The sequence below is a fragment of the Hipposideros armiger genome, unplaced genomic scaffold (genome assembly GCF_001890085.2).
Source record: "Hipposideros armiger isolate ML-2016 unplaced genomic scaffold, ASM189008v1 scaffold_291, whole genome shotgun sequence".
Classification (NCBI taxonomy): Eukaryota; Metazoa; Chordata; class Mammalia; order Chiroptera; family Hipposideridae; genus Hipposideros; species Hipposideros armiger.
In genome coordinates this window covers 1,115,698-1,132,593 of record NW_017731641.1, presented here as the reverse complement: position 1 = coordinate 1,132,593, position 16,896 = coordinate 1,115,698, and the positions used below count along the sequence as shown (strand labels likewise).

At 47.4% G+C, this 16,896-nt stretch overlaps 2 protein-coding genes across 8 annotated transcripts in view; both read left to right on the top strand.

Moving 5' to 3' along the window:
• Positions 1-98: 98 nt before the first annotated feature.
• Positions 99-7,514, top strand: FOXRED1 (FAD dependent oxidoreductase domain containing 1). 5 transcript variants are annotated; one of them, XM_019658954.1, is made up of 11 exons: positions 99-259; positions 2,196-2,416; positions 3,138-3,248; positions 3,476-3,594; positions 4,752-4,846; positions 5,126-5,227; positions 5,585-5,661; positions 5,849-6,009; positions 6,136-6,265; positions 6,490-6,594; positions 6,813-7,514. In XM_019658954.1, exons 1-11 carry the CDS (start codon positions 175-177, stop codon positions 7,065-7,067), a joined length of 1,461 nt encoding a protein of 486 aa, XP_019514499.1. In that variant the 5' UTR covers positions 99-174; the 3' UTR covers positions 7,068-7,514. The 5 variants fall into 5 exon arrangements, with proteins under 5 accessions (XP_019514499.1, XP_019514501.1, XP_019514497.1 ...); XM_019658952.1 differs by lacking the exon at positions 99-259 and adding an exon at positions 274-799; XM_019658955.1 differs by lacking the exon at positions 99-259 and adding an exon at positions 819-1,337.
• Positions 7,515-8,462: 948 nt separating this feature from the next.
• TIRAP (TIR domain containing adaptor protein) overlaps positions 8,463-16,896 on the top strand; it is a 16,118-nt gene continuing 7,684 nt past the window's right edge. The window contains exons 1-2 of one of the 3 annotated variants that reach the window (XM_019658947.1): positions 8,463-8,837; positions 9,762-10,490. The gene's annotated coding sequence lies outside the window, so the exon portion shown is untranslated. Of the gene's footprint in view, positions 8,838-9,761; positions 10,491-14,123; positions 14,243-16,896 lie in introns of those variants that run through there. The other 2 variants (XM_019658948.1, XM_019658949.1) reach the window with 2 other exon arrangements.

Here is a 16,896-nt window from a genome sequence, read left to right as displayed (position 1 = left end):
GCTCTCGGGAGGTCACGGGGAGACGGCGGCCTATAGCGCGGGGGGGCGGAGACCGGAAAGGCCGCTAGCCTATAGGCACGCTGGTCTGAACCGCTGGCGGCGCAGAGTGGTGACGGCTGCGAGTGGCGCGGGAGATAGGGGAACACGTTCAAAGGGGCCGCGTTCTGAGGGGCCATGCTTAGAAGGGCGCTGCGGCTCCGCTGGGGCCGGGGCCCCTTGGGCCGGGGGCTAAGCACACACAAAGGAGGCTCGACTCTGGGTAAAGTTGAGGGCACTGGAGGGTATTATGGTTCTCGGGTTCCCCCAATGTCCGGCTATGTCACCTTGAGGACTTTGGACCCCGACCCAAGCTGGGAAGACTGTGTCAGCTGGGAGAAGGGGTCAGGCTTGCCCGCTGGAGCTTGTAGAGCCTGGACAGGTGTCTGGATCCCAAAGTTGCCTTTCTCAAGTGACAAATCCTAGATCGCTGTATGCCTCAGCTTACCACCAGAATCACAGAGAGCCAGGCTGATTCAGTGGCTGCACAGACGTGCATTAAATCCTACTCGCATGTAGAAGGCTGTGCTTAGTGTTGTGGCCGTGAAGGAGGGAAGAAGAGAAAGAGAGGATTCAATATATGTCCTGAAGTGCCTGGAGTGAAGCTGGAGAGGGAAGACTTCAGTAAACCAGTACAAGACTGGATAGAACCCAACTTGGAGAATGCCCTGCACTGCTAGTCCCCAAAGCTGGTATTATAGAAGTATGTGGAGCAGGTGGGAACTGAGAACAGCCTTGAAGGATGTTTACTGGCCTCAGGAAGGTGTGTGTTCCAGGTTCTGGAGAACTGAGCAATGGCTAAGGAGGAGTCAAGTATTGTTCTTGTGCAAGGAACTAACCAAAGCAATTCGGACAGTTTGAGTAATTGTTTGAAATGTAGTGTGGCCAGGTAAGGTAAGCCCAGATCAACAAAGATTCTAATGCTGCTGAAAATTGTTTGAACTTTGTATTGGGAACAGTGGAAAGACTTGGAGACTTGTGAGTTAGGTATGAAAGACAAAGGATTCGTTTATTCAAGACAGTTATTGAGCACTTAGGATATGTCAGGTACTGTGCGAGGCTGGAAATTCAGTGGTGAAGAAGGTAGACAGTACAGTATGAAGCAATCACACATAAACTCAAAATTGCAAATGCGTTGCATGCTGCAAAAGAAGGGTTCACAGAGCTGTGAGGTAATGTGACAGGAGAATTTGACATTCTAGGGGGTCAGGAAAGGCTTCCTTGAGAAAATGATGGCTGAGATCTAAAGGAAGCAGAGAAGTGGACACAGTTTCAAAGCAGAACACCTGTGATGGGAAGAAGTAAGGCGCCATCAAGGAAACGGGCTGGGGCTGGAGTGGGGGGAAGGACAAAGTGAACAGAAGCATTGTCTCACAGGCCATGTTAAAGATTTTAGACTTGTATCCTTACAGTAATGGAAAGCCATGGGGGGAGAGGGGTTAAGCAAGAGTGAGTGATTAAATTAGTGTTTTGAAAAGATTCTATTGATAGCTATGATGTAGAAAAGAATTTGGGTGGTGGCAAGAGGAGAATTAGCGGGGACAGTTCGGATGCTTTTGCGTTAATCTAGGTGAGAGATTATGGTGGTTTGGTCTAGGGTAGTGGTAGCAGAGAGAAAAAAGGGAAAGATTGGAGATACTTAGGAGTCAAAGCCATGAATGAGGACTTGATAATGGATAGGTGGTGACAGCTATCCAGGATAAAGTGCCACTCAGCGGTACCATGCTTCAGAGGGTGCTGCAGCTCGGATTGTGCTGGGACTTCTTGGTCCAGGAGCCTGGGACATCCAATTGGAGATGACAATGCAGTAACAGTTGAATATATGAACCTGGGGCTTGGAGGAGAGAGAGGTCTGCATAGGAAATGAATATGTGTAAGTCATCTATCCTAGGGAGAGAGTATAGAGTGTTATTTTAGGAAGTTGAATCTTGTAGTGCTGGGTATGATGCATGGAAAGGAAGAGAGACTAATGGCATACAGACTATAGAGCAAAGCTTTGGAACACTGCTGGGTGCAAGTTGACTTAATGAGAGGGGATGACAATGGAGACTGCCAACTCACTGTCAGTGTAGCCCACCTTTTCCTGTGCCCATTCCCTAACTCCCTAACACGTGAAAAGAAAATGTATAGCCCTCTTTGACCATAACTGCGTCCCACAGACTGGGCTGGAAAGGTGCCCGAGATTAAGAAGAAGATCCAGTCATTCCTTCCTGGAGGGGCCTGGAATCCACTGTATGACACCAGCCACCTGCCCCCCGAACGCACAGATGTGGTGATTGTGGGGGGTGGGGTGCTTGGCCTGTCCGTGGCCTATTGGCTGAAGAGGTTGGAGAAACAACAAGGTGCCATTCAGGTGCTGGTGGTGGAACGGGACCACACGGTGAGGTCTGGGGTAGGACAGAGGCATGAGTGGGGCGACTCGGATTTTACTGAGGACTCTAGGGACAAGGGAAAGGAAGGAGAGAAAAGACCGCATTCTTTGGAGGTCCAAAGGGCAGGGACTGTGCTTTGGACCTTGTTGAGAAATAGTCCGATTCTTCCTCCCTCAAACTAGGGACCTTGGCAATGAGGTTTTTGCTTTGGAAAGTAAATTTCACTATGTTGGATCTTTTGCGATCTCACAGGTCTGGCCAAGAGAGCCTGCATTCAAGTTATAACTAACACAAACAGCTATCTCACCCTGCTTTTAGGTTCCATTCATTACTTCTGAGGTTTTCTTCTTAGCTGTTCCTTTTACCACTGCCAGCAAGCCACGAATCTTGCTACTTTGGCCATATCCCTCTATTTGCCAATTAGTTGATCAAATGTTAACCTCCTGCCCTTGGACTTCCAAGCCATTTGTACAACACTGCCCAGTTTTTTCATGATGACTGACCCTCTCTGTTCTGCATATCTGCTAATGAGGACTTTAACAACTATTGTCCTCTCTGGGCTGCCGGTTGACTTGCATATGGATTTATCCATGTCCGCTTCTCTTAGATTATAAACCTGTAAGGAGGACTCTCCTTTAACTTTAGATGCATGACTCACAGCTTCCAGGACAGTGTTCTGCTCATGTGTGGCCCAGTACAACTGGTCTACCTCAACTTCTCTTCCCACAGTATTCCCGGGCCTCCACCGGGCTTTCCGTGGGTGGGATTCGTCAGCAGTTCTCATTGCCCGAAAACGTCCAGCTCTCCCTCTTTTCAGTTGACTTTCTACGGAACATCAATGTACGTGCAGTGAGATTTGGGGTTTGGGATGGTGACCCCTCCTTTAGCTCAGGGAGCAGAAGGAGTTCAGACAAGTAGGATTCAGAGCCCTCGGTCTTATTCCCGGTGGTGGTGCCTAGAGGAGGGCTTCTCTCTTGGTTAGGGCCCTGAGCTGTAGGTGAGGAAGCCAGGAATGCTCTCCCTCCTTCTTGAAATCAGCTTCTTTGAGGTTTTTTTTTTGCACACAGGATTACCTGGGGGTAGTGGACGACCCCCCCCTGGACCTCCAGTTCAACCCCTCCGGTTATCTCTTGCTGGCCTCAGAAAAGGGTGCTGCAATCATGGAAAACAACGTGAAAGTGCAGAGGTGGGTGCCTGGCATGGCCTCGGAGCTGCTTCTCAGCTGCATGCATCCAGTAAGCTCCTATCCCAAGTCAGGACTAGGATGATGGAGCGGGTAAAACAGGTCCCTACTCTCTAGGAGCTCAGTCTATCATGAAAGGCAGGCACGTGCAGACTTTCCGTACCCTATGCTGAGTGCTGTGATACAGATACGGACAGAGGGCTGCTGTGGTGGATCCCAAATTGCCAGATGATAAGAACCACCCAGGACACGTTCCAGACCTAATAAATCAGAATCTCGGGAGAGGCCCAGGAATCTGCAGGCATTTTCTGTAAGAGCCAGATAGTAACTATTTTAGGCTACACGGGCCATATGGGCTCTATTGCAATCACTCAACTCAAAATTGAAGCACAAAAGCAGTGACAGACAAAAATGTAAACGAATGAAAGCTGCTTATCCTAACATGGAGGCCTGTAGCTTGCCAGCTTACAGCCTCTGTCCCTGGCTGATCGCAGCCGGCTCCCCACAGCTTGTATACAAAATTAGGCAGCAGACTGGATATGGCAACCCTGCCCTAAGTCATTGGTCAGTCAGGAGAGTGTCTTCAACAAACACTTCTCCAAGTCTCACTAGTGGCATCAGGTAATGTCCTAAATGCATTACAGAGATTGACTCATTTAATCATCAAAACATCCCCCATTTTACATGTGGGGAAATTGAGGCATGAGGAGCTAGTAAACAGTGGCACTGGGATTCTGGCTTGCGAATGTCTTCTTTTAGCACCTCCGTTGCTGCCTTTGGATGATGGTGTCCTCAAGGAGGTGGTTGTGCTGGTGGACAGGATTGAGCCAGGAGATGGGCAGGAAGGCTGTCCCAGGCACAGTGGAGGGAATAGAGTGACTGCCCTGTTGTGAAAGGACTGGCATAGAGGATGACAAGGAACTTAGTGTGGCCAAAGGGAGACTAGCGTGTAGGAAAGGAAGGAGTGGTCAGATGCTGAAGAGCCTTGACTAGGAGACTTGGGCTCCACGAACTCAGCAAGGAGAGAAAATGGGGGAGGTTGGGGCAGAGAAGGGACATGAATGAGGTAGAGTCTCCACTTGTGGAGTTGGATTCATACTGCTCCCTCTCAGCACACTCACCCTCTGTAACACACACAAAGACCCACACGTTTCTCTCAGGCAGGAAGGAGCCAAAGTGTGTCTGATGTCTCCTGAGCAGCTGCAGAACAAGTTTCCCTGGATCAACACAGAGGGAGTGGCCTTGGCGTCTTACGGTGAGGCTTGCTTGCAGAGGGGATCAGGGGTTACAGGGCACCTCAGGTTGAAGTCTCAGCACCCCACAGCCACGTCAAGGAACACTTCCCTCCTGGCCAGCAGGGCCTCCCCAGACCATGCCAGCTCTGTATCCTTCAGGATTTGACTCTGGTGCTATTGGTAAACTTGACTTCCCCCAGCTTATGCGCCCAAAGAAGAGTCGGGGGGAGGGTGCAGGAAATACAATAGGAAAGGAGGGTTCTAGTCCCTCTTCATGAGTCCTCTTTTTATCATCACAGGGTTGGAGGGCGAAGGTTGGTTTGACCCTTGGTGTCTGCTCCAGGGGCTTCGGCGAAAGGTCCAGTCCATGGGGGTCCTTTTCTGCCATGGAGAAGTGACACGTGAGTCTGAGGCCCCATGCCCACTGCTTGTTTCCTCTGCCAGCCAGGGTGCAGGCCTAGACTATGTCTTATTCTCACTGACAGGCCAAGCAAGGGTTGGTGGGGGAAGGGGCTTCCCCTGAGGGAGTGGTCCTGGGCATCCTGGCTCTGGCTCCTGGTTAGGCTTCTTCCTAACTCATGATCTGCTTGAAGATTACAGCACCCTCCTGTCCTGAATGTGGCTACCCTATCTCTGTTTGCTTCAGTGTCTATGGGAAAACTCCCAGCTTTCCAGCTTTCTTTCCTTATAAAACCAGTGGAACCTCCATCTCCTTCCTTTTCAAGGCCTCAAAGCCTTATTTTTTCTTTGTCCTGCAGGTTTTGTCTCTTCATCTAACCGCATGGAGACCACGAGTGGGGAAGAGGTGACTTTGAAAAGGATCCATGAGGTCCATGTAAGTTCCCAGCCTGAGTATCTTCCTTACCAAAGTGGAGGGACTAGAAAGGTAACGCCTCTCATTGTGATCTACTTCTACCCACTTCTAGTATGGGTAAACTAAGGCTCAGGAAGAAGTGTACCTCTTACGGTGGCCAGTGTGTGGGCCAGGCTCTCCCACCCACCCCCCCATCTGGTGCCTGCAGGTGAAGATGGACCACAGCCTGGAGTACCAGCCTGTGGAGTGTGCCATAGTGATCAACGCAGCAGGGGCTTGGTCTGGGCAAATCGCAGAGCTGGCTGGTATCGGGAAGGGGCCGCCTGGCACCCTGCGGGGCACCAAGCTACCCGTGGAGCCAAGGAAAAGGTGACTTTCCCCAGGGCAGCGGAGGAGGTTGGTGAGAGAAGGAAAGAAAAGATACAAAAAGTTGTTAAGTGGGGGAAGGAGGGAGTTGCTATTCCCGCCACTTCCTAACCCCGCTGGTTATGGCAGGTATGTGTACGTATGGCACTGCTCCCAAGGACCAGGCCTGGGGACTCCACTCGTTGCAGACTCCAGTGGAGCCTATTTCCGCCGTGAAGGATTAGGAAACAACTACTTGGGGGGCTGTAGCCCCACTGAGGTATGCTAAGTGGGGTCAGAGGTGCTGGGAAGGAGGCAGACCAATTGTGATTAAAGAGTCAGGCCTTTTGGGAGGGCCCAGTGCTGTTATTGAATTGGGTTTGAATTGGGATCTGTTGTCCTCATCCCCCACCTACTGAGGGGATTGATTAAAGGGGCCCGTGAGATCGGGGTCTGCCCTTGTGTCCCAGGTAATATAAGCCTTGTCCCCACCTCTCACCCCAGGAGGAAGAACCAGACCCAGGGAACCTGGAAGTGGACCATGATTTCTTCCAGGGCAAGGTGTGGCCCCATTTGGCCCAAAGGGTACCGGCTTTTGAGAACCTGAAGGTAACTAGGAGGAGACAGGTGACACTGAAGCATCTTGGTCCCTTTGGAAAGCCTGTTCTCCCTCCATCTCACAACTGCTAAGGACTGTTGGTCTAAAGACTCATCCCATCGACCCCTCTCTGTAGTGGTAGAGGGTACTGTGTGCTGATGCCTGACCAGGAGTCAGGGTGGGGGATCAGCAGCCTTCTGGAGAACCCCAGCATCTTCTGTACCTGCAGGTTCGGAGCGCTTGGGCTGGCTATTACGACTACAACACCTTTGACCAGAACGGCGTGGTGGGCCCCCACCCACTGGTCGTCAACATGTACTTTGCCACGGGCTTCAGTGGCCATGGCCTCCAGCAGGCCCCCGCCGTGGGTCGAGCTGTGGCTGAGTTGGTGCTGGAGGGCCACTTCCAGACCATCAACCTGAGCTCCTTCTTCTTCAGCCGCTTTTACTTGGGAGAGAAGGTCACGGAGCACAATATCCTTTGAACCTGTAAGCTCTTCACTGGCCCCATATCCCTATCTGTCACACCTGGCTCAAATCATGGCCCATGTTCACCTATTCCTCCCTCGCACCATGCCAGGATTCCCTCCACCCTCATCCTCTTATTCAGGTCATCCTGCCCCCATATGGCTGGGCAGGTGTGTGAACTGCAAGCTCTGAGGTTGTGCACCTGAGGCCCAAACTGACAGAGAATGATGGGGCAGGACCCTAGGACATCCCTGGCCCAGGCTGATACCACCCACCCAGGTAGTCCGGCTGGACAGAACACCTCAGGGGTGTTGAGCACCACGGCCCACGACTGGCCTTCCTGGCACTGACCCTGGAATGATCACCTCTGCCCTCTCGGCATACCCCAGCAGAATGAAGGCAGGGGGCATTCTGGGGCAGCCTGGCCCAGATTTACCAAACAATAAATGTGATTTATTCCTGCTTTCCAGTCTTCTGACCCTCCCTCTTTTTACCTCACAGCAGCTGCTTTTGAAGGACCCCAGTAGCCTTTGAAACCAGGCTGGGAGGAGCACAACCTCCTCCTCACCCCAGGAGCATTCTTAAATCCTAGGTTGTAGGCATTTGTTAGCAAGCGAATGCCTCTTTTTGACAACTTCCTGCAGGGGTGAGGCTGTAGAGGGAAAGAATGTGTCCATTCTTCAGTATTTATTCAGCTCCAACCCTTGGCCAGATCCAGGGCTACATCGAGAGACACCAGCAAGCAAAACCTAAAGGATGAGCAGCTTGAAGTGAATGCAGGGGGAAGTGGGGAGGAGAGTGGGAAGGGGGTGATTCCAGGCTGACGGGAAACCGTATTCAAAGGCCTAGGACCAAGAATTAGCAAGATTCAAGGGCCTACAAGTAATTTGTCCTGGCTAGGTCATTGGTGTGAAAGAAGAGGTGCAGTGGGGCTTGGGGCTGGAGAACCTTGCTGTGGAGCGTAGATTTCATTCTGCTGGCAGAGGCCACTGAAGGGTTTTCAGTAGGGAAGCGACATGATCACATGTTCCTTTTAGAAAAATCACCGTCTGCCTTGTGGAGAGCAGAGTATGATGTCAAAAGCAGGAGGCCAGATGGGAGGCTCTTGCTATGTAGTCCACACAATGGCCTGTACTGCCCAAGAGGCTACATTAGCAACAAGAGATGGCATCATGTGAGACTCGCATCTCTGGCTTGTACAACGGGATGGGTGTCATGCCTTTCACTGAGACGAGGAAGGCTGGGGAAGCGCAGTGAGGGACAAACGAGTGGTATGGTTTGGGACATGTTAAGCTAAGGCGTGCCTGTAAGACACCTGTACAGATGTCTAATGGGGTTGAATTTATTGTAGGCTTAGGATGGTCTGGGCTGAGGTAGAGATGTGGGCAGCATGGAAAAGGATGGCATCACTGGGAGGGTAGAAGAGTAGAGGGCCAAGGGGGGAGACGGGAGGGACCCCCACCACCTTTAAGGGATGAATCAAAGAGGATGCTGGAGAGGTGGCCAAAGGCAGGAGAAAAGCCAGGAGTTGAGGGGTCAGGAGCCTAGGAGGAATGGTCAACGGTATAAATGCATGTGGGGAATGGATGCAGCGCAAGTAGACCAGGGGGACCTCGGGGAGCTGCTCCAGGAGGAAGTGCACCTTAGTGAGGTCTGAGGTGTGGGCAGCTGTTCAGAAGGGAGAAGTAAATGTGAGTAGAGACAGCTAGTAAAATGCCCCGGCACCCAAAATGGTCTTTGGGGAGAATGAAGCAAGACAGCTGGAGGTGGGCCTCACTGACGATCAGGTGGGTCAGGGAGGGAGGAGAGGGCAGACATGCTGCCACTGAGGTAACAGAATCCCCCGAGAGGAGGTGGGGGTGGGGGGCGCAAAGAGCCAGGAAAGAGGAAGAACCACCGGAATTTGGTGCTGAAAGGCAGGAAGGAACTTGCCAGGGGCAGAGGGGCCATGTTAACCCTGCGAGGTGGCCTCCTTAGGTGCCCCAAACGCAGCAGCCCTGCAGTACAGACAACCCTACCTGTGGGTCTGAGGAAAAAGGCTTTCATCTGATCAGGTCCATGCCCAGAAGCTACTTCCTTAGCGATAACAAATGCAAGCACTTAGGTAATAAGGGAGTTGGTTACGGGAACTCAGGTTCGGTGCTGCTTGTGGCCCAAAGAGCCAGAAAACACTAAAGCGACAAGGGTTGGGGAGAAAAGCGTCCTTTATTCTAGATGCCGGCAGCTAGGGAAGATGGCAGATTCATGTATAAAAAAAACACCTTTCCGGAGCCAAAATGATTAAGAGGTTTTATAGGCAGGTAAATGGGAAAGAACAAAGGAAAGCAGGCCTCAGGAATAATAGCTGAGAGGTCATCTCCTGGGGTCTTCTGAGGCCTCAGGTCTGCCTCAATGTTATCTTAAATCTCATTGTCCATAGCCATCTGCGGAAAAACTGCTGGGGAGTTGTTATCTTGGGTCCAGATATCTGGGCACCTGAGGATTAAAGAAGCTGCTCTTTTCGGGTTAAGATGTTTGTGAATTAACAAGGTATGGGTAGCCTGGACAAAGGGAAAAAACGGAGTTCTTCAGTTAATCAGTGGGAGGCGAAACAAAGAGGAAACAGCTGGATATCAGGATGGATCAAACTGCAAACTAGCTAAGTTTAGTTACATTATTGATCACCAAATTTTACCTTACAGAAGCATTAGTGGACCCTCTTGTTCCCACAGAGCTTTATTCAGGCTTCTAGGACACTAATCGTTGCATCCGGGTGTCCTTATTAAACAGCGAGGGACGGGACCAAGCCTTCTTCCCCTTTGCGCCAACACCGAGCTACCGCAGTGCTCAGCCAGTGTTTACCTGGGTACCTCTCTGCTCCGCCTGGAGCCCGGAGGTGGGCCCCTGGCCTCAGGGAATCTTCAGTCTAACGTTAGGGCTAAGCCGCGACAGCACAAGCTCGGAGTAGCACCCGGTACTGCGAGGATTTGCGGGAGGAGGTGGGAAGGGAGGGTTAAGAAAGGTTTTCCTGATCCTTGCCAGAAGCGGGCTGTTGAGAGCAGACCGGGGAAATGGAGAACACTCTGGGCGGAGGGGACAACAGGGCCCAGGCGTAGAGCTGGAAGAGCGGAGAGACTCTCCTCCCAAGGCTGTGGGTGTTCCTGGTGGGGCAAGGGCTCATCTGCAAGTTTCTGCCCAGGTGCCCGCGAGCCCACTTGAGGGCACGAGCCCCTTTCCGCGGCCGGGGAGGCGGGGCTGGCCTAGCCCCGGGCTACACCCCTCCCGCACCTCCCGGAGCTGCTGGGCCGAGCTCAGGAGGAGGCGGGGCGCGGCGCGGGCGCTTCCGGGGAGGGGGCAGTGCTCGGGCCGGCGCCACACTTCCCCTCGGCTAGGGCGGTTGGCCCCACGCCCTAGTCCGCACCACACGGTCAGCACCGCAGCCCGACCTGGTCCCTGCGCAGGTGAGCGCCCGGAAGCAGGCGAGGGGTAGCGGTGGGACCCCCCTAAGGGCTGGGGCCAGGGACCAAGGTGGGAGGGCGCCCTCGGGGCGGGCAGGACTTGCATCTGGCGCTGAGCCCCGCACTCTGCTCAGCCCTAGGCACACCTGCCGATCCGCCGCCTCCCTCCCTCCCTCCTGCCCGTTTACCCTATGCCTCGGGCACCCAGATTACGAAAAGGGCCTCCGAGACAGCTGTCACCTTCTTGTCGCAAAAAGAAGCGGGTGCAAGGAGCCCTCCTTGAGCTGGGGGGAGGTGCCTGGCTCGATCGGGTTGTTTTTCCCACGGGCTACCACAGCCTTCCCTGCTCTGTTCGCTGCCTCTCCCTCTGCTCTTTTGATGGTGACGGTATTTCTTTGTGCCGGTATTTCAGGAAGAACCTGGCTTTACTTAGGGTAATGACCTGTCAGGCTTTCATTCCTTCCACAGCCGTTTCACTGTCCACCATGGGCAGGGCAGCGTGAGACGTGCAGACACTGTCCTCGTCCTCCTCCTGGAGACAGAGGGTGAATTAGAAATCACAGCTGACCCGGATAAACGCCACTCAGAGAGGGGAAGTTCTGTAGCTGACACACCTCACCCAGGGAGCACCAAGGGTCAGGAATGATTGAGTGACTGTCACAGGAAGTCATGTCTAGTTGTTTTTAAAACTTTTCTTAAAATTTCACAAATCATAAATGTACAGCTAACCCAGTTTTTACACAGTGAACATTTCCTGTGCAACCTGCATCGAGAATAAAGAAAACATTTTTAGCTATCCAAAAGCCCTCTTACTCCCATTTCCGATTACTACTATCCTGGCTTCCAACGCCATACAGTAGTTTTACCTGGTTTTCAGCTTTTGATATGTGGAATCGTATGTTATATGCTTTTTGTGTATGGCATTTTATACTCAACATGTGAGATTCACCCATGTTGTATGTAGCAGTAAATAGTTTGTTCTCACTGACTTACAATGTTGTGCTGGATGGATAGACCACAATTTATTACTTTCTACATGCTACTGGACACTTGGATTGATGGACACAGGTTGTTTCCAGTTTAGGGTTTTTTAAAATAGTGCTGCAAAGGCTTTCTCATGATGGTCTTTTGGTGAATATATGTAAGCACTTCTGTTGGGTTTGTTCCTAGAGTGAAATTGCTGGATGATACAATGTTCAGCTTTAGTATAGGGTGTCCGTTTTTCAAACTGGTTGTACCGATTTACTCTTCTACCTGCAGTGTGTGAGTTCCTGTTCCTCCTCACCCCATGTTTGATATTGTCTCTCTTTCAATGTAACCATTTTGCTCAGTCAGTGTGGGTGTTTTGCATTGAGGTTTTAATTTGCATTTCTCTGATGACTAACAAATGACTTATACATCTTTTTATGTACCTACTGGTCACTTGGATGTACTTTTTGCAAAGTGTGTTCGGTTCTTCTGGCCATTTTTCTAGTAGATTGTCTCTTTTTCTTACTAGTTTGTAAAAGTTCTTAAATATTTTGAATATGAGCTATTTATTGGATATGTATTTTTAAAATCTTTTCTCTCTCTCAGAAGATTGCCTTTTCACTCTCCTTATGATGTCTTTTGATGAACAGAAGTTCTTCATTTTAGTGTCCAATTCATGGTTTTTTCTCTATGGTTGTACGATTTAAGTCCAGTTGTAAAAAAAATCTTTGCCTACCCCAGGAGGTAAAAGGGGTCAAAAGGTACAAACTTCCAGTTATAAATAAATAAGTCATGGGTATATAATGTACAGCATGGTGACTAGAGATAATAGTACTGTATTGTATATTTGAAAGTTGCTAAGAGAGTAGAACTTGAAAGTTCTCGTTACAAGAAAAGAATTGTAATAATGTGAGGTGATAGATATTAACTAGACCTATTGTGATGTTCATTTTACAATATATATATATCAAATCATTATGTTGTACATCTGAAACTAATATAATGTCATATATCAATTATATCTCAATTTTTAAAACATCAGGAGGATAATCAATATTTTCCTCTAAAAGCTATATTGTTATTCTCACTCATGTCTATTAGCCATTCAAAATTAATTTTTTTGTATGGTGTGAGATATGGGTCAAGATTTACTTTTTTTTCCCACAAGGCTATCTAAATGGACCCAGCACCCTCTATTAAAAAGACCACCTTTCCCCACTGTACTGCAGTGTCAGCTTTGTCATAAATCAGATTGTTCAGATGTGAGTCTGTTTCTGGACACCCTGTTCTTCCATTAGTTTGTCTATCCTTGTTCATCAGTATCATGCTGTCTTAATTACTGCTGTTTTATAATAAGTCTTTATTCTGGTAGTAGAAGTCCTCAGCATTGTTGTTGATCTTAGGTATTTTTATCTAGCCCCCCGCCCCCAAAGCCTTTTTCAAAAATATATCAAAAGTAGTCATTTTGTAATCTCAAAAAGGGGACTAATGTATAAGGCTATATAATTGGCATAATTTGTAAACTGTATCCATCCATAAATTCACTGCTGACACAATCTATATTATGTTCAGTACCTGCATATGTACATGAGACCTACAACAAAGTAAATACAAAATAAACTCACATCATTTTAATTAAAAATGACCTTTAGAACATAGATGATATAATTTCAAAACAAAAGGAATTTTTAAAATTAAGCAGCTGAAATTTTCCAAAGACCCATTTGCTACTTTTTGCAAAATAGAGCAACATTAATTATAATGTTTCCCATTCATGTTTGGTCAATAAGATATGCTCCTATATAATTGAAATACAGCCAAGGTTTTGGACTTTTTGACATTTTTTTAAAGTCTTCAAAATTTACAAAATGTAGTGCTGAAAGCGTATGTGCCTTGCTATATATTCAGCAAACATGATTTATTTTAAGACAGGTCATAAGACTTCAGTTAATTAACCAGAATTCTGTGACTGTTTTCTGCCTGCTGGCATTTGATCTTAAATCTGACTTTATAGTAAAATCGGTAGTTTAGAATTTATTTCACAAAATCAATCCCAAGTGCAGGGCACTTTTCAATTATTTCATAGCTTATAAATTTAAGTAACAATATAAATTGAGATTAGTGGTTTCTTGTATCAGAATTACCTGGAGAGTTCTTAAAAAATACAGATTCTTAGACCCCACTTCTGAACTGTTGAGGAGGAATCTCTAGCGGTATCTATCTTTTTAGAAAGCTCTCTAGGTGATGATAATATGCAGCTTGGTTTGAGAACCACTTATGTGGCCGTGGGCCAATCCTTAGGGACATCAGAATCCTGGGGTACTTGTTAAAAAGTCAGGCTCCCAGGTTGGCCGAGTGGCTCAGTTGGTTAAGAGCTCACTCAAGAGTTTGAGCTCTGAGCAACAGCAGTTCGATTCCTGGCCTGAGCTGAGCAGCCACTGAGCTGCCAACAGGCGGCAGGATGGCTCAGCTTAAAAAAAAAAAAAAAAAAAAAGTCAGGCTTCCAAGCCTTATGCCCAGAGATTTGATTCAGCAGATTTGGGATGGGGCGCAGGAACTGGCATTTTAAACCATCGTTGTAGTTGGTCTCTGTACTAATTTTCTGTGCTGCAAAACATATTACCACAAATTTAGCAGCTTACCCAACACCTATTTATTATCTCATAGTTCCTGTGGGTCCAGGCAGGTTCCAGGCAAGGCTTGGCCGAGCCTTCTGCTGGAGTCTCACCTGACTGCAGTGCTATCCGAACCTCAGATGGGGGAGATCCACCACCAAGCTCCCTCAGGTGGGTGGGTTTCGGCAGAATTCATCTCCTTGCACTTGTAGGACTGAGATCTGTTTTTTGCTGGCTGTCAGCTGGAGACCACTCTCAGCTTCTAGACACTGCCAGCAGTTCCTTGACACCTGACCCTCTCACAACATGGCAGATTCTTCAGTCAGCTAGGGAGTCTCGCCAGTCTGCTAGGGTGGACTTATATACATACACACATGCATGCACATACATGCATATGCACACAATATTCATATATATGCTATATTTATATACACACATCTCATATATAGTAAATATGCATAGTGTATGTGTATATATACACTCATGATTTGTTACTATATATATGATATATACACACTATACATCATATATATAGTGTAACATAATCTTATGAGTGACATCCCATAGCCTTTGCCATATTCTACTGGTTAGAAGTCATAGGTCCTGCCCACACTCACAGATGTGAACATGGGGACTGCCCTAGGGTCACCACAGTCCGCAAAACCACTTAGAAACACTGTATTGTGTCTATCAAGCTATGAACAATTAAATTCAGCACATTAGGTGACATTGTCCTGCAAGTCCTAGTGAACTTGCCCCCAAAATGTTTTAGCAAGTGTTTGAGATGAAAACTTAGCTTTTGAAACCAGCATTCTTAATTTAAAGTCAAAAGCAAGTGAAATGTAGATGCTCATTTATCCATCAAAGAAGTAAAAAACTCTTTCAAACAGTTAACCTTTTAAACAGACCACTTTTTAGCATTCACAGCCAATACTTTCTCCATTCGTTAGCCTGATATACAATCAGAGGCAGTGTATTAGTTTCCTATTGCTGCTGTAACAAGTCACCACAAACTTAGTGGCTTAATACAACACACATTTATTGTCTTACTGTTGTGATGGTCAGAAGGCTAACATGAGTCAGCAGGGCTGTATACCTTCTGGAAGTTCTGGGGAAGAAGCCATGTACTTGCCTTTTCCAGCTTCTAGAGCAGGGGTCAGCAAACTGTGGCTCGCAAGCCACATGCGGCTCTTTGGGTACGTACATGTGGCTCTGAAGTAAAATTGAAAATGAAAATAAAACTATCATAGTTTCATTTATAAAGTTTTTAAAGGATATTATTCACATAATGGTGGTTTCATTTGTTTTATGGCTTTCGAATTTTTCAATTGTCGTGAGGGACAGGATTGGCTATTCCATCTCAAAAGTTTGCCGACCCCTGCTGTAGAGGACCCCCACATCCCTTCCTGTGGTCCCAGATTACACACACCTCTGTTTCTGTTGTAACATCTCCTTCTCTCACTCTGACCCACCTGCCTCCCTCACATAAGACCCTTGTGATTACAGTGGGCCCGCTTGGGTAATCCAGGATAATCCTCTCATCTCAAGACCCTTAATCACATCTGCAAAGTCCCTTTTTGCCATGTAAGGGAGCATATTCACTGGTTCTAAGGATTCGGATGTGGACATCTTTGGGGGACCATTATCCTATCTACCACAGACAGTGATTACGGTTTAACATAACTGTAATGTGAATTATATAAGGTACATGTCCTAATCATATGCCTTCATAGGTTTCAGTACAATCCCTACATAATAGATATTGAAGACCAGTTAGAAATTGGATAATACTTCCTACACTTTGGATTTTATATCGTGAAACTTCATAACATGTCCCTCACATAATAAGTTCCTGCGTGACATTGAGAAGGCATTCTAAAAAACACCAAAGATATCATACTGCTGCTTTTTATGAAGAAGCTCTTCTTTACTAATTTTCTATCAAGTCCTTGTAATGATCTACTAAGTAGGTATTTAGGTATACATCAGTCTACTTTATGAATTTTTTAAAAGGACAAGGAAAAGTGACTACAGGTAAGTCCACACAGCAAATCAGAGAACTGACAGAGCTGGTTGACTAGACCTTCCAGCTATAGAGTTAAGTTCATTATCTGCTTTGCAACTATGTCTCCTAAATCTCCATATATGACTCATACTAAAACTTGTAAAGATTAAAACATATTTGAGTGTGATAGCTCCACCGGTGTGATACCAATGCCTGGTCTCATCGGGTTAGTTTTGAGCCCAACACTATAGCCTCAGTTGCACAGAAACTGAAAAGTAACAAGGCAGGTGCCGTGGGGTTTTAGACTCCAGGAAGTAGACAGTAAATGGCTAATGGAACTTACCTGCCATCTTGCTCAAATATCCTCTGTCAAAGATGCTGTTATTTCTTGTATTTAAACTTCTCCATAACATTAGTCACAAGGGCTATACCAACCCACTTCCAGTGGCACATGCTGTTGGGCAACTGGATTTATTAACCAAGCAATGGAAAAAGGCAATTACCCAAAAATCGGCACGTATTGCCAGAAGGACAAGTCATTTCATAAAAGGAGAAACTGAAACTTTTAAATCTACATCTATGAGTACAATGTTATGTTAATTTTTAATCTTTAGGCTATCATTAAAAATATCAAATGATTCTCATTTGTAAGTGTATCAAGGCCAAATAATGAATTTTAAAATTAAAACAAAATTGAAAAAATATTTAAATACTATAAAAACCAAGTGACATTATGTCTACTACTGGAGGGGAAAAAGGATATCTTGAAATGTTGAACTAAAGATGTCGAGAGACAGCAACCCCTGACCAGGAAAAGGAT